This window comes from Pholcus phalangioides, unplaced genomic scaffold, assembly GCF_987345545.1.
Source record: "Pholcus phalangioides strain wild (caught in Gottingen) unplaced genomic scaffold, Ppha-v1.0 ptg000003l_1, whole genome shotgun sequence".
NCBI classification, from domain to species: Eukaryota; Metazoa; Arthropoda; class Arachnida; order Araneae; family Pholcidae; genus Pholcus; species Pholcus phalangioides.
Genome location: NW_028301596.1, coordinates 9,020,704 through 9,043,232, shown reverse-complemented (window position 1 = coordinate 9,043,232; position 22,529 = coordinate 9,020,704). Strand labels below are relative to the sequence as shown.

Here is a 22,529-nt window from a genome sequence, read left to right as displayed (position 1 = left end):
ATTTCATTTCTTGTTATTTTGGCGTAGAATCTTCCTGATTGGCTCACAAATACCGCATATAGATTGGAAGTGAGACAGAAATCGCCAATTCTGAGCCCGATCATTTCTTTTCCTCACAACGATGATACTGGGTCGAGCAGGGAATTTTTTTCCCTGAATATTCTGAGGGAAAATGTACTACTTACTGACGTCACAAGCAGAGTGCGGAGGCCTATCTCTAGGAGGCGCTGCGCCGAGTCGCAGAATCGGAAAATAGCGTGCACTATGTTCATGCCCTTAGGCTGTGCACACACTGGTTAGTCAGACAAATTGAAACGTTGTGTCATACAAATAAATGAGAACAATAATGGCTTAGCTTTCCTAAGGCTGTCTTGTCTGGTCGTATCTAACCGGTGTGCATCCAGCCTTATTGTGATGATAGGAGAAAATAAGTTCCCGAAACACTGTTGTTCTAATTACCTCCATAATTTAAAGTAGTCCATGTATTCGATCGAATCTCACTTCACATCATATCTTTAAGGTGTAACCACCATTATTGACGTCAATACGGTCATTCCTCAGCCACTCATTTTCGTTACTAATTCGCATTCTTGAGCATTTTAATCTGCCATCACTATTAACCATTGCGAACTTATGATCGCAATGATTATAATAATCAATAATTTGTGATTCTCATCATACCCGACACCTTCCAAAATAAGTAAAACATCAATAAGAAGAAAACACATCCATCTCCTGCAAGATGTGACTCGCACACGCATCCTTTCAAGAATCTTGTGGTTTGTTTTTTCAGTATTGCGAGCACGCTATTGTGCAATCAATGCGAGCGATTCTTCATAATAACGCGAGACGAAAGTGAAAGGCGGATTTCCTCGGTGTTCCTGTCGGTTGGAGACAGCTAACCCATCCTGTCGTATAACCCATAAAAAAAAAAAAAATGAATTGTCTACTCAGTAGTCACCAGTGACTCATCAGACCTGCTGTGTTTCGAAGGCGTGTCGAATAGGACACGTACTATGACAACATGTTGTCCCACAGACTAGACGCGTATATACACGCGTTGGGCATTTCCTGGGGCGATCCAAGGCATCCGGTCCGACAGCTTATAGGGCCGTTTATAATTGCACAACGCGATTATAAGAAGGAAAAAAAAAGCACAACTTCATCAACTGTCAACCTTGAACCAGTTGATGGCTTTTTTGCTTTTCCTCCTCCATTTATTTATTCATTAATATATTTTCGGAATTTCTCTCCTCTCCATACCTCAATTCCTTTAGATACTTTCCTGGTGTGATGCGAACTTAATCAACTTCAGGTAACTGTTCGTCAGTCGTCTTCTGAAGGAAAACGGTGTGGAGTGGTGGAGGGGAGTTGATATGACAGATAATCATGATGACAGTTGAAAAATGGTTGATAGAGCGTTGTTATGTAAAAGATATCGCATTCTGATAGCTCAATGGTGGAAAACGATACGCGGCTCGGTTATGGCTGAGAAATGAGTTATAAAAATGATGAATGGTTCATGCTCTTGGAAGTGATATCTTGATCAAGACTTCCTAAACGCACAGAGCCATTGATCATGAGGGAGGATGAACTGACGCTGACTTGTCATCATTACAAATACTGAGGTGAATATCTAGGTCCTTTTTTTGCTGAATTCCATCGTTTTGTGATTGGAATAACTAGGAGTCTTTTTACCTGTGTATTGTGGAAGGGGGGCTGAGATAAAAAATGGGACATATTGAGGTCTGATGGGGGAAAAAAAATTAACGAGGAAGGGATGTCGAAGCTGGTAGGTATGTCCAAAAGTAATTCTGTGCTTGTTTCATTTATCTCAGAGATTTTTTGTGATGCATCGAAGTTGTTGATGAATTTTCGTACATAAACGTTGCAAATAGCTTTCAGAAATTCTAAAAAAAAAAAAATTCTCATCATAGCTTCATTTTTTATGTGCAGGGAGTCCCATAAGTTCGTGAATAATTTAAAAATTCCAAAAAATAAATGGAATCGGTATACAGATACCGTATACAAAAAAAAAATACTCTTTTTCGTAAGCCGCATTCAAATACATTCTCACAAAGGGGGATTTTCTTCGATAAAAAATGTTCAGAATTTTGTCGATACAGGGCGCTGCACGAAAACATGTCATTGAAAATATGCAAATCAGAATCGCAAAAGGCAGGATTTACGATTAACAGCTCATTTCTGAATTTTCCTGTTACGGATGCTAACATAAGGTTTTCGTTGTGATGTTCACATTGATGGATAAAGCAGTATTACTGAAGTTATTTAACTCTTAAGGTGGTTTTTAAAATTTTCCTGAACGTTTATCTGCCAGAGGGGTACTGACTAAACCATTTACAAATTGTCATCTACTGTTAAGAAGAATATTTTTTTCCTCCGATTGCGTGAGCATGATGAGTGATTTCCTCCTCATCACAAAATAATGAAAATAAACAAGGAAGACCAAACAAAAAACTATCGTTTTCTGTTAGTTATAAATTTAAGTGTACACAATAAATAATTCATAGAGAAAAGGAAAAAAGTCTCTATCCAAAGCTGTCTTCGCACGTTGGAAGTTGATTGGCAGGACTAGGGGAAAGGAAAAATTGGTATTTCAAAGTTCTGAATCTGAGGGGAAAGGAAAACATGTTGGCAACAGAAGAAAATTACAATGATATCTGGGCTAGGGGTTTGCCCAAATGAAAGCGTTTTGAGAATCCGACATATTTCGGCATTACAAAAATAAAGCAGAACAAGCTAGACGAGATATCTCGGGATTGCCACTGTAAGAGCACGAATCACCGGTTAAACCTTTTCGAACACTGAAAAAGTTGAAGAAATGTGCAGGTCCAATCACGCCTGCCAGACTTTCGTGCAGTCCCATCCACTGTCGACACAGAGGTGGCAGAATGCGAGCCGATTTCCCCTTTAAAAAGTCTCGCCACCGAGAGCAACAGGCCTACAAACGGTACAAATATTCAATCATTTCACTTCACTTCTAAAATATAGGTGGCAGCACTGAAAACTCAGACACAACACTTGATACGCACTCAGACTTTTAGGTACGCACGCTTCCAGCACAATTGCCCGTGGCGATAGGCTTGAGTTGTGCTCGGTTTAAAAGAAAGAAGTGCCCTCTATCCACAAAAAACAGAACTATTTTTTTTTCCGTATCGAAAGAAATCTCCCCTTCGTAAGAATAACTTTTCCGCAAAGCGCATTCAAATGCACCAATTCCTTCAGTTTGTATTTATTTTTAAACCATATACGAATTCTCACGGGACACCCTGTATGAAATGTGTCAAAATCACCGACGTAAGAAATTCACTTTCGTGTGAGAAGGAACGTGCGCATTTCATGACTGGGGTGGTTGGAGTCACGCGCGGTACCGGATCCTGACGAATATTATGAAGAAAGGCAACATCTACTATAATAAAAGTCTTTTTTTTTTGTTTGTTTGCGGCAAACTTCCATCAGCCATAATTGCGACGTCATACGAAAACTGTTTTCTTCCCCCCATGACAGTTTAATTCGTAAATAACCGTTTATAAACCTCAAATGGGCGGTCATTTTCGTCTGGGAGCAAAGCTGTGAGAAAAAGGAAAAAAATGATACAATACAATTTTTCTTTCACTTTTTTCGTCCGCGGCGATAATAAAATCATCAGGAAACGGCATCACCTTGAAACTTTCGCCGCATCTTTCACTCATCCGTCACTTCAATGTGTTGATTTCATAAGCGTCGGACACTTGGTGCGTGACTATCATCGTCGTCGGGGCACAGAATTTGAGAGGGGAAACATGAGCTAATGAAGTCAGCCATGAACGTTTTCAGTTGACGTCTTCATCGTGGAGATTTTACCTTTTTGCATGTGCGATAGAGAATCAAGCGGAAAGAAGCACATACCAGCTTGTGTATATCAGAAAATACGAGGCTGAAATGATGACCTTCATGATAGAATATAAGTGATGAGAGAGAATTCACTTCTCGTAAGGGTCGATCAAATCATTCGAGTGGGGATGCGCTGAAATGGATGTAAAGGTACGTCTCTCATGATACAACAGAGTTGAAAAGAAATACAGTATATACTGTACAGCAAGAGTGCGCAACTTTTTCAGTCCACGGGCTAGATATGCGATATTTCCGCCGTTTGTGAGCCAGTAACTGTAATATATCGTGTGACCATATGACCCGTAGTTTGCAGGGCATTCTCGTAATTTTGGCCGTCCCGATATTTTCTATCAAATGTCCCGTTCTTCCCTATGTTTTTAACGAAGCTTATCTGGCGAAGCTGTATTTATCTATAAAATCTTTTCTTATTGAACGAAGCATATAATTCAATTTTTCTTCTTTGCTAATAAATTGTACTATGATAATTATGACTCCAACTATCATAATTATTTATAGTAATGTAAATGTGTTCATTTCATTATAATAGACTAACTAACATTAGACTAACTAACACAGTGGTTCTCCACCGGGGGCCATATGGCCCCCTAGTGGTACTGGGATACTTCAAGGGGGCCACGGAAGAAAATGGGGAAAGGGGCCATGACAGGTGGTTTGGAGGGCTGCAGAGAGCTGAGAAGAAAAATTAAGGTGTGAAGAAATAAAGCTTTTATATTGTTACTATACACTTATAGAATCCAACAAAACCACCCATAAAACCAGGGCCATCTTATGGCATGGGCCCACCCGGGCTCACCACCTGCATTTTGCAGCAGGTTCCCTAGGGTGGGGTTTTCCGCAGGCCCCCGGCTACATTTTTCACAGACCCCTCCTCTATATTAATTTCATAGTGTGAAAAACAAAAAATGATCAAAACCATATCAGGTCCCGGGCTGCAGCTCTGTCAGTCCCACTCTTGTGAGAGGTCATGCCTGGGGGGGGGGGTCTCATGTCCATAAGTGACCCCACTTTATGATATTTTGTATAATACAATAAATTTTGAAAATAAGGAGGAAATATGTAGGCTGTTTATTTCCAGCTAAGTATGGGACTATCATAGCATCACTTTGCCTAGGGGGGCCCATGATGTTGAGGAGGCCCTGAATAGAACTCAGACTATCTGGGAGCTCAATAAATTCTAGGTCAGTGGTTGACATCGAGTAATTGGCAACTTTACTAATTTTTGACAATCTCTTTGGCGATAATTGCAATTTTACTTACCGTTAACGATAATTGCGATGTTTTGTTTGGATCTCGAATTACCGCATTTATATGAAACAAATATGGTCAGCTTTTTACTTATGCTTGTGTCCTGGAACACCTTTGATGAGCAAAATGATGCTGCACAGGGGTTACGTAAGTTCACCTATTCAGAGCTATCTACAGCCATTATATTATTCATCCAAAGTGATGAAACTTTGAGGATGTTTTGATGAAATGATGGGAAGAAATCAAGAACGGAAAATTTAATTCCAATATTCATCACTAAAAGACATTTTTTTATGAAAATTTTAGCACACATGCTAATTTTTTCCAAAAGATTGTGACAAAAATGCTCAAGTTCCTTGGGAGGATATCTAAAAAATCCCACCCCATAACCGTTTCCTTTTTATTTCTTCAATTAGGCTGGGATTACACTATAAAAGTTTGATAAAAGTTCCTTCATAATAATTGAAAAATGCAACCAATTAGCGTATCAGTTACATACGATCGAACAGCAGGCTTATTGGTTATTTTTCAAGTTTTGTAAAATATATTTTGTAGAACTTTTTATGGTGCGATTCCGGCCTAAAAAGCATTGCGTTGAGTTTACAACAACGTGATTTGCTGGTGAAACTCTTAGGTGGATGCAAGGGAAAGGCGGAGGGTGATGCTGCTCCCCCCCCCCCCCGTCCAGTAACAAATTGTATTTTTGGCATATTTGGGTGGGAGGAGACGGACATTATTAGTGATTGCCCTCACCCCGTTCGAGGAGCCTGTATCTCTTTGCTTTCGGTGAAAATCCGTTAAAAACATGGTGGTTTCACAGCAAATGCTATGCGGAGATTTTCGGTTTTCAAAAGAAGCTTCTAAAATTCTCACTGTACCTTCATTGAGAGTTTCTTAAAGTTTCATAACTTTCTGTTGGGTATTAAGGCTATAGAGACAGATTGAACCGACCACAACCAGACTCTGTCGCTTGCGAATATAAGCTCATTGCCCGGACAGCGTGGTCTGCTTGAATTATTTCAAACCGGAGAAACGGCCAGAATTTAAAAAACAAAAATTGTACTTGTCTTGGAAAAGGGCCCTTTAGTGAGGGGGGCCTAGTGACCAGCATGTGCAGTCAATGAGAAACGGGCAGTGTCTGCCTTCTCCCCGAGAAGTTTTGCGTATTTGAATGCCTGTTAAGTAGATATTTTTTCCTACATAAAAGAACCACTTCAAAGCATAAATAGGCATAAACACATATCTCCTGACAAAGGTTGGCGGCTCCCCAAGATGCCTCGACGCACACTTCAAGAGACACTACTCTATGCCTTCGGGTATGCTTTTGCGTCTGTCTCAATGAATAGATATCCGGACGGTTTTCCTTTGATCAACCCTGATGCAACGAACGCATCCAATGCCAAGCTCGAGATACGAATGCTGCGATCGTAAATATCATAATTGCATGACCTTTTTTGTTTAATAGAATAATTTTTCATATCCAAAATGATCTCGCCCCGATTGGACATTGGAATCTCTTGTGGTCATCTTGAATATTATCCTCATCATCCGTTACATCGCAAGCTTGTTGTTTTTCGGAGGTCACTGCGTGTTGCCCACGTTATCCGCTGACCTAAAGGGAGGTCTCGCTATATTATGTATTCACGCTGTTCTTTTTTCCCCCCTTAAATTATTCATTTGTTTGTTCGTGTAATGTAGTTATAATAACGTCCAGAGTTTTCATTCTCACGAGGGGAAGCGAACAATGGTGTGTGTGTGTATATATATAATGTTTTCTTTATCACACCGTGGCATTTGGCTGAATTCCGTCTTTGTTCTGTGACAAGATAATATTGAAGTTTTCGTGGAAATCTTTGGACTTTTGTATTGATTTATAGAGATATTATATATGCACTATCTATGTATACAATAACATAACATTGTTGACCTCCAGGGGAAAAAAATCTTTTGTTTCTCATCGTGGCATCTTGTGGTGTGTTAATCCGATCGGTCTGTAGGTCAGGAGCTTGAATCTGGTAGCCATGTTAGTTATCTTGTCGAAATCGCAACCGCCCAAAACTCGTAGAATCTGTAAACGACAGACCAAAAATTAGGTTTTTCTAGTATAATCATGGCACTCAAATTCTCGAGCAGGGCCCCCAGTTTGGGGTTTCTGGCGGGCCCCCCTGGACATACTTTTCACGCGCCTCTCCACATTGCATGCGCTGTACATGGAGAGGTGATATATGTGAAAAGACAAAAAAAATGATTAAAAAACCGCTCCGGGTCCCGATTGCTCTCTTTGGTCGGACATTTTAATACGGAGATCGACTCGGACATCGCGAAGTTGGGAACTACAGAAAAACAACTTCAATCGACCACCAACTTTGCCGATGGGGGGGATTCGAACCAGGGTCCTTCCCTATGATCACACAACCGCATAGGGACTGCGCCATCTATCGGTGGTCGCCTTAGTTTACCCATTGCTATCGCGGAACATCAAGACCGTAAAACATTGATAGGAAATAAGCGACACTTCATCAAGTCCGGTACATGGACCAACGGACGTCAAGAACTATAAGACAACCGTTGTGGTCTTCGATAATGTATCGCACTCAGGCACTACGGGACACTTGTAAGTGCGCGAGGACGCTCGTATGCTCAGATACTTCCATCATATTCGTTGTATACAAAGGTTTGATTTATAATTAAACGCTAGACGCTTCCATCCCTTGGGAACGCCTTGAAATCTGTAGAAGATGGGATGCATCTGGTCTTATCGGTGATCGCCTCAGGTCTGGTACGGAAAAGACTTGCTATCTATGTTCTCACCCCCCCCCCCCAGGTTCGAACCCGCGAACCTGGCGGTAACCTTCATGGTGGTACACGAGCGGCTTACCATAGCTCCACTCTGGCTGGATCCCCGTCAGCTCCACCCTTGGAAGGGGGCATGTTTATAAGTCAATGGTTCCTTTCGGATACTTCATATTAAAAGATGTTTTTAAAATTTCAGCTTCACTGAAACTTGATAGCTTAAGATTGGGATCATCAGTGACGTTAACATTTCCTATGATATAGCGCCGGGTGCCCGCGTTTGGCCCTGCCACGTGAAGGGCAGACTAAGTCTGTCTCGGTCTGTGGCCGATTTCGCTTTTGTGTCAAGTGTTTGAAACATTATCTCACGAGACATGACGTAATTCCACGGAAAAAACCCCCACTATTTTAGTGTTTTTCGATTTCTTATTAAGTCTCCCACGCTGATACATGTAATAAATGAGTGTTTCTTGATGTTTAGTACGAATATATATAATAAATAGTCCTCATTTTATTTCTTCGACAGGACGCCGCTGGTCATCGTCAGTTCGTTGTCGACTGTCGTCCTTCCAGCGCCGGCTGGCCTCTCTGTCACAACCGCCGCCTGGTCGTTCATCTCGGCGACTTGGAGGAAGGGCTGGTGAAGCCAGGAGATTCGTACATCTGCATCCGAGAGGAACCATCGCCCGAGACGTCGAGGTGCCGTCCTGTATACTTGAGCATCAAGTACAGGCCTAAGACGGAGTCCGAATCCGTCGAAAGCGTCAAGGAACACCGGATCGATGAGAAGGATTTCGGCAATCTTTTCTCGGCCATGGACTGGCTCCAGTCCGGGGAATCTGATCTTGCCATGATCAGCGACGACCAACTGACCAACGTCCTCCAGCATCTCTTACTCTCCGTGGAGCGGGGTATGTCTGAACGCATTCCATCTCCTTGCTTCTGAATTTCATAACAAATATATTTAATCCTTACAGTGGCATTGACGAGATATCTCGCCTAACTTGATTCCTTGTATTTCGACAATCGCGAGATTAGGTGGTGTGTTTTTTTCTTGCCCCTTCAGGGTAGTACAGGAATATGTGTGCAGAAAAAGCCAGAGTATTTCTCTTCCTCGGTTTCGTGTTATCGTAGTTGGCGGGAAAAACACTATCGCCTGTACAAAATCTGAAAAAAAAATATTCGTCTTGAAAAAAGGGACGCGTTTTACAAAGGGCTTGGCAATTTCCACTGTGGTAGTTTTAATACGGATCAGTGTGAAATTTTCATTCGCTTAAAAGAGTGGTTCTCAAACTTTTGTCACACGCGGTTCCCTTGCCCAATTTATGGTTCTTCTGCGGCTCCCCAGAAAAATTTTGCAGATATTTCCCCATATACAAGAACCTCTTCAAACCGTAAATAGGAACACAAATTAATATATCTAGCTCACCACTGCTTCCCCAGAAGCTACGACGCACACTTTGAGAAACACAATTTGAAAGGGTTAAGCATACTGAGTCTTATAAATTATGAACGCAGAACATGAACATTCGACTCCATGTGTGACATAATAATAATGCCATAAAATGTTCCGTAAGAAATTCCATATAAAAATATAATTAAATTAACGATTTTCAATGTGTCAATTAAACTCTCGTGTTATTATTTTTTTCTTCAAGGGATTGAGAGGCTGGAATGGGATGGCGTCTGTAGGTACTGGCCGGGTTTCAGTGGCCAGAATGGTGTCGCTAGCCGGTGTTGCCATCTCGTCGCTTCAAACACAAAGGACTGTTCCGTGCAGACCAGCCCCGAGCATGAGGTCCAGACATCCCAGTCTCAGCAACACCATTCATTAGACGGCGGTACCGAAGTCACTACCGAGAAGGATAATGATCACCTCAACCATCATCACCACCATCAAAAAGTTATGACGATGAGAAGCGCTAGTCGACCTGATGACGGCTACGGACTGAACACGGGTAAATGCATTTTCTGTTTTTGTTGTTTTTTTTCACCAGCTTATTCATTTATTTGTTTTGAACTAAAATGATTTGAAGGTCATACACACACGGTACGGTGTGTCTGCACGCAAACACGAACGCTTTACAGCATTTTTTTCACCACGCAAGTTTCCTGCATCATGAGTAAACCAGTGAATTTTAATTTTTCCTTGATGTAAATAAAAGGATGTGATCGTTTCTCGATAGGAGGCTCGATATTATGTACTGTTGGCTTTCCCTCCTTGAAAAAAACTCACAAAACAAAGCAATATCGCATTGAATGATTCAAATTGAAGTGTTCATTAAGAGGGGCAACCCTATTCCTTAACCAAGCGAGTGTCACAGTACCTCGTTAGTTTTAGATTTCTCACCCATGACTCCGCAGCTCCCCAGAATTGTCTTTCTTTAGACAAAGAACCACTTCAAAGCACTGAAAAAAAACAGTAATCAATTTCGACAGCTGACCACGACGCTTTGAATTAATGTTGTCATCGCCCCTCGGAGATGCAACGCACTTTTTGAGAAACACTGCTTTAGACTATTGGGCTTGATACTTCTCTTTTACACAATTCTTCTTCCAGACAATTTGAGATGGTACCCGGACTTGTAAATTCCCCCCCCCCCCAAAAAAAAAAAAATTCATTTTCGCGTTCCTTGATGAATAGTGGAGAGTGACATAAAATGTCCATGTTCGTCGCATCAGGTCAGGTGGGCCAATGTCAGTAATACAGTATATGAGCTAATTGCTGACTTATAGGTCTGACTGCCCAGTTCCGTTCTGCGTACTTTTGTATGTTACTGCCAAAGCCCGGGCGGTGCACGGAATGAAATGAAAATGCCAAAGCCCGAAATTGGTCAGTTCGCGAAGTTGCCGGAGATTTCTGACCAAAGTCCGATAACAAAAGACTGATTGGGGGTCAACGCCAAGTTGACATATTTTTACTTGATATTTATGTCTACATAGCTACGGCAACCTATCAAACCACACAGTCACGATGCGGTAATAATTTTTTTCTTCAAACTTTGGCAGAAAAACCACGTTCATATTAATAGTTTTTCCTTTCATTTTTTTTTCTCTCGTCACATGGAGCTAATCCAGTACGGCTACTATATGCAGCCACGTATCCCATATCGGCGATGAAAAGAAATGTATTTGGCACCTACCGGACCGTCTTGCATCAGCACATCGAACTTCGGTCGGGGGTTTTTGGCCACTTCGCGACTTGAATGGAAAAAGCCCGAATCATTTCTGGACATGTGGCGTTGTATTTGTATTTTTGCCGAAGTCCAAACAGGCTAAATGCCCAACGCGGTGGCTGAGAAAAAGATGCCCATAACTTTCAACTAATTCGTGAAGTGTGGCCGAATCTGCCGCACTTCGGGCTTTGACAGTAATATACACATATATGCTGTAAGGCAATGAGTCCGGAACACTATTTTGAATCAAAAAATTAAACATAGAAAGTTATGCTGCAAGGCAGTTTTTCTCAACCTTTGAGAGCCCGCGACCAGTTTGAATTCTTTTTTGAGTGGAAGGCCAGGTCACAAACACGACTAATCAGAAATAAATGGAGGTAGAATGAAACAGTGAATCATTCAGGGCTCGACATATAAGAAATTAAAGTCATAGGGGACTCTCATGGTCCTGGAATATTCTAAGAGGGCCGTAGGTGAAAATGAAATGGAGAGACATGAAAGGTGGCCAAGTAGGGTTACAGAGAACTGAAAAAAAAATTCAGTTGCAAGGAAAGGAAGCTTTTGAGAGAAATACGAGAAAATTATGACTACACTTTCACTTTTCAACAATAATGCCCATAGAATCAGGGCCTATCTCAACACGGGAAGGGGGGTGCAACCACTTTTCCCGGGAATGCGCGTGATGTTGAGACAGCCCTGCATAAAACCCCGCAAGAGGGGAAGTTCAATGCATCCTAGCTCAGCGGTCCGGAGATCGACCCTTAATGTACTGAAAAAACATTCAATTAGAAGAAAAGTGTCCCTCTCTTGGTTTAGGGCCTTCATGGCACAGGGAGCCATGAAAAGACAATAATGGTCAAAGGTGTCCCCCCATGGACAAAAAACGATTGAGAAACTCAAAAGCTCGGTGTTTCTGTAGCGTAGTGGTCTAACGCACTCGCCCGGATTGCATAGGGACGGTGGTTCCATTCCCCTCAGAGGTAGTCCAAAATTCAGCTTCGCGTATAATCCAATTGTCTGAAACCTTTCATGAATAGCAGAGAGTTTCATCTCACACACACACCTCCATCTAGTGTACTGTTTTGCTAAATTAACAAAAAATGAAACATTCTGATGAACACGATAAGGTGCGTTCTGCGAATAGAATTTTTTATTTTTTTTTAAATTCTAACTGTTCTTTCGCGGAACTGCATCTACCAAGATATGAATGAAGCAAAAGCTCAACTTTTCAGCTAGAAAAATGCTGGTTTTACCTTTCGTTGTTTCGAGGAAAGAAAACATCGATTGGATTCTGTATCAATTATAGAGATGATGTGCAATGGTGTGTCACACAGAATCCTTTTTTTTTCTTTCTTTTCTTTTATTCTTCATTGTGTAGACAGAACAGGCGACACCGAAATTCAAACCCGATATTCTTCCCTTTCAATTATAACTCTTTTTAATAGAGGTTTAAATCAAATCGGATTCAGTCACTATTTTTCGGTTTTTAGACATCTTCCCGAAATCGTTGCTACAATCCTGGTTACGTTCATTGATTTTCAATTGCTTCTATAATTTCTGCAGACGGGCGGGACCAGGAGAATTGGTGTAATTTATTATTACTATTAATTGCATCTACGTCATCGTTTCTCAACCGCAGGCGGACTTGATAAAATTATTCACTCGTTATTATTAATATTAATAATATCCATATAGACTCAAATTAAATTATACCTTGATATACTTCGATTAACCATACTTCATGCGAGAAAGTGGTACTGATGTTAGGAAAACAGCTATACATTTCATACTTCTTCCATAGAAACAAATTCTGTTTGCATTCTGAATACGCTCTAATATCGAGTGGATATTCGACTGCTTTTCAGAAATGACCTGGGTTTTTGCAAGACACCTTATGATATCCTGGAAGTAATATTCAGCCTTGAAGTGTGAAATAAAAACAAAATGGGCTCACGCAGTATTTCCGTTTTATTGATCACTAAAAATATATAAAGCTTATAATAGGGAAGCAGTTCGAACTACACAACAAAAGCCCACGAACTTCCTCAGACCATTCCAACTGTCAGCCTGAATATTAAAAAGAGGAACGGTCAGTAAGAAGAAAATAGTAATAATAAATGACCACATTTATTACTTCCCTGGTATTTAGAGGTTTTCACTAGTTCAAGGGGAACCTTTAATATATAATTCTCTCGCGACCTTTTTTTCCCCCTTATAACATGAAAGAAAATGTAAATTGTCTTCACTAATAGCTGCCCTTGTAAATGGATGTAATAATCGCAAATAAAACACTGACCTTAATGACCACCATTTTTTTTTTAAATGTAAATTTCTTTTGGGGCCGAGCCCCGCTTGTTTTTTGAATCATCATTAACATCCCACACTTCTTAATTTACAGAATTCACTGTACGTACCTCACGTGAAAGGAGATTGAAGTTAAATTTCAATCGAGGAGAGAGAGAGAGAGAGAGAAGTTCTCAGCTTTAATAATAATAATCTCAAGTACTAATTAAATATTCAAAACGTGCTGTTTTTAATGTCCGTCGACCTCCCGACGGAAGGGAAAAGAATGTAAGAGCGGAGCTTCTCTCATTTCCTATCTCTGTTTGTTTGTTTCTCATGAAGGCACTCACCCACTCGACATTCATGGAAAAAAAAACCTCTTTCTTCCCAGTTTGTTTTGTATGTGTTCCGTGCAATCTAATCAAAGTTTTGTTTTATGTGGATAATTTGTTCAGTCGTGTAAGGTCGTTGCTACGGTCGTCATTATACCGTTATTCCGCTACAGAGAGAGATTATTAAGGTAATTGTAATAGGGTAGACGGTCAAATGAGATTATGGCGTTTGTTGTTTTGTGGATGTGTTGGTGTCTCGTGAGGAAAAACAATACATATATACGTATTCAAATATTGTTTATGGAAATGTAAATTTTTATGTAAAAGTTGTGTTGGTGCCCACCTACGAAGAGTTTTTTTTCCCGTAACTTTTCTTTATTCTTTGCATTATTTTTTGTCAGAGAAGCTCCATTAGTAGTAAATTTCTATGAGAGAGTGAGTGGAAATGGTGTCAGTGGAATTCGGGCAGTTCGTTTTTGTCAGGAATATGATTATTGAAAACAATATTTTTTTAACTATCATTCTCTGAGAAGGTTCCCACGTAATATTTGTGTAAAAATTGTTACTAAGAGAAATTGCCCGCAACGTGGTGGGTGAAAATATTGAAAAAAAAAGAAAAAGAACTCGTGTGACTTCCACTTTGAGTACGCCCTCTTGAACATTGGTTCACGAACTCCTTGAGGGTCGTTTCAGAGGTTACAGGGTGACCCGTGAGCTTGGATGATAAAACACTTCACTTATATGGTTTTAAATTATTTCATATCGAATAATATTGCGTAAAGAGGTCCGTGGTCTTCATCACAAGGGGTTTTGGGAACACAAAAGGTTAAGAACCTCAGTTTTAATCGATCGAACAGTGAGTCACGTGAGTTTATTATTCTATATATATTCTATTCAGGAAAGGACCACTTTATAAAGCATAAATAGTCACACACATCGATATTTTCAGTTAGTCGATACGCCCCTAACAAAGGCTGGCGACGCCCCTAAAAGCCGCGATGCACACCTTGAGAAACCCTGTTTTAGGAGCTAAGTTATGGAGGGTCATGCTCAGTAAATTTTAAAAAAACGAACGAAACGTGTGCTAGCATATCCGTTGCTTCAACACTGAATATTTATTGTTTTATAATATGATTTTATAATGATTTCTCGAAGCTGTAGTATTGTATTACACAGTCGCTAGCTCTTTGTTTATTTCTCTTATGATTTTCAAGTTTACTCTTTCCCTTTTCATCGAATCTCGCTGTGTATGAGAAAAAACAAATGTGTAAATACAATCAATCAATTACAAAGAAATACAAGAATCTTATACTTAAATAAATCTAATAAATAAATACACTTCAGAAACATGGACCATTTCAGCTTTCATTGCCATGGCAGACCTATTTTCCTTTCAGTTTCACTGACTTCTTTCCTCCTCCTTCTAATAATGGCAGAATAGGGTAAGGAGTTCAAGGAATTCATCTGTATGAAGAGAAAAAGAAATAAAATTGCACATACATATATATATATAATGTGCATTGATTTTCTACCGTATGTGCGGTTAGTTCCCGTCAACCTGCGATGCTACTTAATAGAAGACTGTATATGTTGTATGAGTGAACCCTCCCTTTTCTATTTCTCTCTCTCTCTCACTAGAATCTAATAATTCATTGTTTTTTGCTCGGGAAATTACACAGTTCGCTGAGCACGTTGCCAGAATCTCGTTATCACAACAATCGAATTCCTTTTTCTCCTATCTTGTCACATTTTCATTTATTCCCCGTACCTCTTTTCCGTCCACGATCAAAATAGAAGAGAAAAACATGATTCCAACTGTAGCACAAGTACACCAGTCTCTTGACAAACACGTCGTGTATTTTTATTTTGTTCGTTTTCATTTGTGAATTTCAGCTTAATGTATTTCTCATTTGTACGTATACTGTATACAGGGTGTCCTGTACGCGCTAATGTGGCCCCCTTTATCTCATAAAACCGTCCGCCGTAGAGGTATAGTTTCAATTTATAAAATTCTCAAAAGACGTTCAAAAATTGCATTGTACCAGTTTCAAGAATGAAAACACAGCGTTTCAAAAATAAAAAAATCCAAAGTTTTATACTGTCCCCTTGTTCCTCAAATTCCAATTAGCAAGTTGTTGCTCTGTCTCTCTTGAGGCTAACAGAAAAAATTCCATGTTTCTAACTGCAACATTCGCTAAGATGATTGAATTCAGAAATCGGAGAAAATTATGAAAGAGCATCGATTTTTTTTGAAACGCTGTATTTTCACTTTCAAAACTGGTACAGGGTAATTTTTGAACGCCTTTTGAGCATTTTTTAAATTGAAATCATACTACTAGGAAGGACGGTTGGGGAGACAAAGGCCGCATTAGCACTTACAGGACACCCTGTATACTATATTATTGTTATCAAAATAATGCAGGCCGGCAATGGAGAATTTGAAAACCATAAATATATTTGACCACCGAACCAATATTTTTTAATCTATGATTTAATCTTTCCTATTAGTGATATTTACATCATAATTAAGTTCATTTATTAAATTTAATCTTTATTATTTAAAGCGGTTTGGTCTCATTCAGCGTATGAGTGCGTTAAAGAAGTGGTCCTGAGTGGTTCCTGACTGAAAATTTTGGTGGGGGGAATAATCAATGTGCGTCTTATTATGGTTTAGGGCTAAGTCCGATTTCCGTATGAGCAAGTGTAGTGTCAGCCGAAAGCCCCGTGACTTTAAAGCCCCCAAAATTTAAACAATATAAATTTACTGACAAACATCTGTCTAACCAAAGATCTTTGACCTTAGTTGCAGGGGTAGGCATCTTTCTCCTTTCTTGCATTTATCTTTAGCCAAAATCTACCCAAATCCATACAATATCAGAATATTGTATGGAAATATATATCATTTGCAAAGTAAAGAGTTGAAAGATCAAAACAACACTACGACGCATATTGTTGCCAATTGGCAACATCTACTTTTAACACTTTGAACGACATTGCCGTGCCGAGATATCTCGCTTCCTTGAAGGCCCCTTTTTTGGCATTGACAAGCCCAGATATATTGTACAGTTGATTTTTCAATGGAAAACTTTTCCCTCATACCCTTTACTTTGCACCTGCTATTATAAATCGGGCGAAAGTCAACTCAATTAAAAAACTCGGGACATTTTATAAGGAGTTTAATGATTTCTGCTATGTTGCTTAAAGGGTTAATGTATTTCTTTTCCCGTTGCCGATTGGCAACTTCATGTTTGAGACATTCTTTATTCCTATTCCTTCATTTTCGTTTGAAAGTCATTCATAGATGGCATTGAAACTCGTTATTTAAAAAAGAAATGAAAATTTTCTGTAACTCGCCAAAAAAGAAAGTCGTGGTTGAAGTGGACAAGGTTGAAAGGTTTTGTTTACGTTTCTTTCTTTTTTTACGTCGAAGTTTGCAACCCGAATTTCTGTTCTTTCTATAGTTTGAATCACAAACAATGTAGATATATATTTGTAAAGTAATATTGCTTCAATTATGTGTTATTCAAATTGTTATTCTATGTATTATTCAAATTATGTGTGATTCTTCGTCCTCTGTACGACCCCGTATAAACAGTGCAATTCAAAATAGACTTTTCAAATATTATTTCCAGCCTTCTCTACACTTTATTAACTATGGAAAAAAATTATCGGCTCAAAAATAAATCATGGACTGTTGGGATAACATACTTTTTCCAGCAAATTTCCTGTAAAATTAATCTATTTTTATGTAAAAACTCTTATATGATGATGTAAGGAAATGATGTAAAGCTTAAAATCACACAGTGGTTAAAAATGTGCAACATCAACAGTTAATACTATATCTAGCCAAGACTGAATGTTGCACGTTTGTGTGATCAATATATTTTTTATAAAATTGTGTGTTTCAAAAGAGCTGCTCGCTGATATTAATTTTGGATATTATTGAACCAATGTTCAGAGACTTCTTCAATGAAAACCAAACTAAAAGATGGTCGATTAGATTAATTATCGTGACTTAATAATATTCTCATAGCAAATTTTCATAACATATTTCATTTACTAATTCGCAGAAGAGAAAAACTAATATCGTACAAGACATGAAAAAAAAAATACTTAGTTCCGTTTGTTTCTCATTTACTGGATGAATAATTAGTTCCAAATTCCGTTTTCTCAATATTCAATAATCCTGATGCGATGATGAAGTTTCGAACTCATCAATTCCGGAAAACCAATAATTTTAAAAGAACAAAATTTTAGGACGGAATGAGGGAAAACACATTCATAAACAGTGAAAGGTCACCTAAATTAATACGGGTCAGCTTCATCAATGTTCTGAAGTCATCAGCGTTCCCTCTTTTTCTCTATCAGTAGGTAATTATTTTTAAATGCTAGTCTATCTGGTAGTATATCTGGGCTGGTCAATGCCAAAATAAGAAGGAGGAGAGCCAAGGAGGCGAGATATGGCGAGAATGCCAAGGAGGCGAGATATCTCGGCACGGCAATTTCGTTCAAAGTGTTAAAAGTAGATGTTGCCAATTGGCAACAATATGCGTCGTAGGGTTGTTTTGATCTTTCAACTCTTTACTTTGCAAATGATATATATTCCCATGCAATATTTTGATATTTGGGTCGATTTTGGCTAAAGATAAATGCAAGAAAGGAGAAAGATGTCTAACCCATGCAACTATGGCCAAAGATCTTTGGTTAGACAGATGTTAGATAGATGCTAGATATTAGACAGATGCTAGATATTAGACAGATGTTAGATAGATGCTAGATATTAGACAGATGTTAGATAGATGCTAGATATTAGACAGATGTTAGATATTAGATAGATGCTAGATATTAGATGTTTGTCAGTAAATGTATATTGTTTAAATTTTTAAAGTTTAATATGCACATGGTTAATTTAATATATCAATGTAATTTATGTACAGTATGACTCATAAATATGTAAATAGTTTAAAAATGCAGAAGAAATAATTGAATGAATTGGTAAATTTGAACGCAGTTTGCGTTTGAAAAAAAATTTCTCATGAAGAGGATTTTTTTTTCTTTTTTTGGTGCAGAAAAAAAAGCTTTAGTTCAAATTTTTGACATTTGAGGACGCTACAGGAAAACAAATCACTGGGAATATGTGAATCGGAATCCTATAAAATGCAGGGTGTACGATCAACAGTTTCTTTCTGAATTTTTCTTGTTACAGGGGCTAAAATGAGGTTTCCACTGTGGCGCGTACGTTACGGTAAATGTAATACATCCCGTCGGTTATTATGCATAATCACCGGCCATCTTAGTAAGTTTGATAAATTTTCCTAAGTATATCACTTTAACCGGTGATTATGCATAATGCCAAGGCGTCGTTGGGAAACATGATAAATCGTACTAAATTCATCATTTGCCGGTTATTTTGCATAATCGACATTTCATAATGCTAAATATGGTAAATGGATCCTGTAAGATTAATAAGGCCGTGATAAGATTTATTATTTAGATGACCATACTTGTGAACCAGATTCTGTACCGGATTCTTATAAGTAACTCCTATATGACGAATTTTGTAATCGGACTTCGTTATTACGAACTCATCTTTAACAAATTTCACAATCGCAATAACGAACTCTCATTTGACAAATCCTTTGATTTAACGAATTTTGTCAGTAGAAGGCACTGCACAAAATAAAATAACGTTTTTGGACCTGAACCTTCCTTCAATCTCTTCTGCGACCGAAACGTTCGTAAAGCCTCAGTCGGTGATTCGTGACTGAGGAAACTTTACCAATAGTGTTTTGTCCACCCATGTCAAACATCACATTGAAAACCTTATGAAAGCGCCAGTAACAGGGAAAATTCGTAAATGATACTCTTAATAGTACTCCCTGCATTCTACAATACTCTGTGGTTTGCATATTTTTAGTGAATAGTATGTCAATATGTCACCAATCACAAAAGAAGAAATATCCGTTCGTTCCTCATTTAATGGATGAATAACCCAATGTCAAATTCCGTTTTCCTAATTTATAATATTCATGACGATGATGAAATTTCAAACTTATCAATTTGGGATAAACGATAAATTAAAATTTAAGAAAAATAAATAAATTAGAACATAAAATGAGAAACAGTGAGGGTTTACCTAAATTTATGCGGGCCATTTTTATTAATCTCTCTTAAAGTCATCAACGTTCAATTTTTTTTTTATCAATAGGTAATTATGCTTGAATGTTACCTACAATGAAAAGTCTCTAATACTTAGTGAATTGAATATTTCGACGTAATTTATGTATTTCGATACATAGAAAATCGAGGTTTAGAGTCGTGTGTATACAGTAACAAAATAAGGCATTAACGGGGAAATAAAATCCTCTTCTCTTATCCCACTCGTGATAAGTCGTTTTACAATTTCCATAGTGAGTTCTGGTTTTTGTTTATAGTCTTCCTCATGGAATGATAAGAGAAGCAAATATAAAAAGGGTCTTATCTCAGATGGAGAGAACAATTCCACGCTTATCCCTTTGTCTTTATTTTTTTTTTCTTTTTATTTTCGAAACTTTAATGTGTTTGCATGTTTATTACCCTTGGTGTCGTATTTCATTTTCCTGTCAGGAATAAGTTTGTATTCTTTTTGAGGGATAACAAACATGGCGGCGGTCCTCTTACTGCTGCTACCTACCTGTTTGTTTTCATTTCAATACTGTTTTTATTTTGTTATTTTCCTGCCTTTTTTTTCTTTTTATATTCTATTACCTAACACAAGCCAATGGCCTTGAAAAGAAAGAAAAGCAGGTTTATGTTTTTCTTTTTGTTTTGAATGACTCATCCGCCATTTTTTTTTCTTTTACTATTATTACTATTGTTTTCTTGTCTACTTAATACCAGCTGGTGAAAACATTTTCTCTTTTTGATTTTTTTTTTTCTTTCTTCTATGCATCTAGTCACAGATACGTGTTACAGATATTAATCTGTTTACGGTAGAAACGTAACACTTGTATTTTGTTAGCTTTTAGGTGTGTGTATATATATATATATATATACATATAATTGTGTGTGTAGAATATCTGTTTTAGTTGGTTGCATTGAATTGAATCTTCAATTCAATTTGGAATCAGTCAACAATCCTTTGTCAGTGCAGTGAAACCTCGATAAAACTATACTCAGCGGATCAAGAAGAAATATCGTTGTCTGTCTCAAAGGTTTAGATAATGCACTTTTCTTAAAATAGCAAGAAAAATACGGCGGGTAAAATTAGCATCTTTTAATGGATAATACCTGAAGATTTCCTGCATTTATAAGAAAAAAAAATCTACGAAAGAACATTTATAGAATATTTATAGTATCGAAACTACTGTGAATGGCTGTCTCAAAAGTTTAGAGAAAATTCAGATTTACAAAAATCACAGGCTTTTAACAGCTAATAGACTTTTCATTTTTTTTCTAACATCAAACAGACTATCATCACTAGATCTAATTAAACTCTGTTGGCTTTCAACAGCAAAATTGTACCATAGCTTCCTCGATAGAGCTCTTCAAGTCATCGACAGTTGAATATTGTACTTCATTTTTAAGCACATTTATCGTAAGTATGCTCCATACATTCCTAATAGGATTCAAGTCAGGACTCATCGATGGCCAGTCTAAAACCGATACATTTTTGCGATTAAAGAGATTTTTTGTGAAGCAGATCTTTGAATATACACGCTATAATGTTGAAATGTCAAGTTTGGTCCCCCTAAATCTTCTCCCATCAGTAGCAAATTGTTCTCGAGGATCTCCTTAAGCACCAGAGGTTAGGAGACCAATTTCAAATGTTAAGGAAGCCTGACCATTAGAAGCAAAAGCTACTCGTACCATTATCGAAGCTCCGGTCTCCTTGTGACAGGCGATTTCCCAACCACTCTTTTATGAATCAAACACAAGCTTCTCTGATCCATTTGTGAACTGTATCTGTTGAAAAATTTTCACTTCAAGATCTTTCATAATTTCATGCATGGTCGTTTTGTGCGTTGAAGCCAATCTTCCAACGGTTTTACCTTCGCGTAAATTTGTACTGCGTTGCCTACCACAACCAGGATTGGCTTTTGGGAGGCACGTTGATTCAATATACGTCAGACACTTCATTTCGACCTATTCAAAGCAATAGTAATGGCTTTTACAGCCTTTCTTTTTTGCTTTCAAATAAAGTAGCCTCAAAGGATTTCATCGTACAAAATATGCGACGACTTCTGCTTGTATTTTAATTAAACCCAATCCGGTAGTTTCCACTTTTATACAATCAGGTCTCTGATACGCCATATAGACACAATATTCGAAATTTGCTTATAATCGAATGTTTTTCTAAACTTTTGAGACAGCATTTTTCGAAATTTTGAGTTTAAAAAATCCAAAACTTATTTTCCTCGACAAACACTGAAGTTTAAAGTAGGTTTTTGCATTGTGATCGCAAACAAAAAAAAAAGAAGAAATCGAAATTTGAAACGGTCTCCATGGCGCAGCTATAGTGTCTAAACTTTTGAGATGGACTGTGTAAAGGGATTATCGTTATATCGAGGGTAAGCATTATATCATCAGGCACTGACAAATTTATGGATTTTTTCATCTCCCCAGAATTGACGTTTTTAGCACCACAATAAAATGCATTTGTGAGAGATTTTCACAGAAAAAAAAAATGCAATTGTTTAGTTGATGAAAAGGCACTAAAAATGGTCTAAATAGGCAGGCAAAAAGGCACTAAAAAGGCATTTATAATTTATGGAAGAAAGTAAATATAACTAAAAACCAAGGAATA

At 38.1% G+C, this 22,529-nt stretch overlaps 1 protein-coding gene across 3 annotated transcripts in view; it reads left to right on the top strand.

Moving 5' to 3' along the window:
- The window catches only part of LOC149088015 (uncharacterized), a 517,816-nt gene that overhangs the window by 365,750 nt on the left and 129,537 nt on the right, over positions 1–22,529 (top strand). For all 3 annotated transcript variants that reach the window (XM_089243788.1, XM_089243779.1, XM_089243797.1), the window contains exons 5-6: positions 8,480–8,864; positions 9,612–9,911. In XM_089243788.1, the coding sequence (XP_089099914.1) occupies positions 8,480–8,864; positions 9,612–9,911 (685 nt within the window). The remainder of the gene's footprint in view (positions 1–8,479; positions 8,865–9,611; positions 9,912–22,529) is intronic.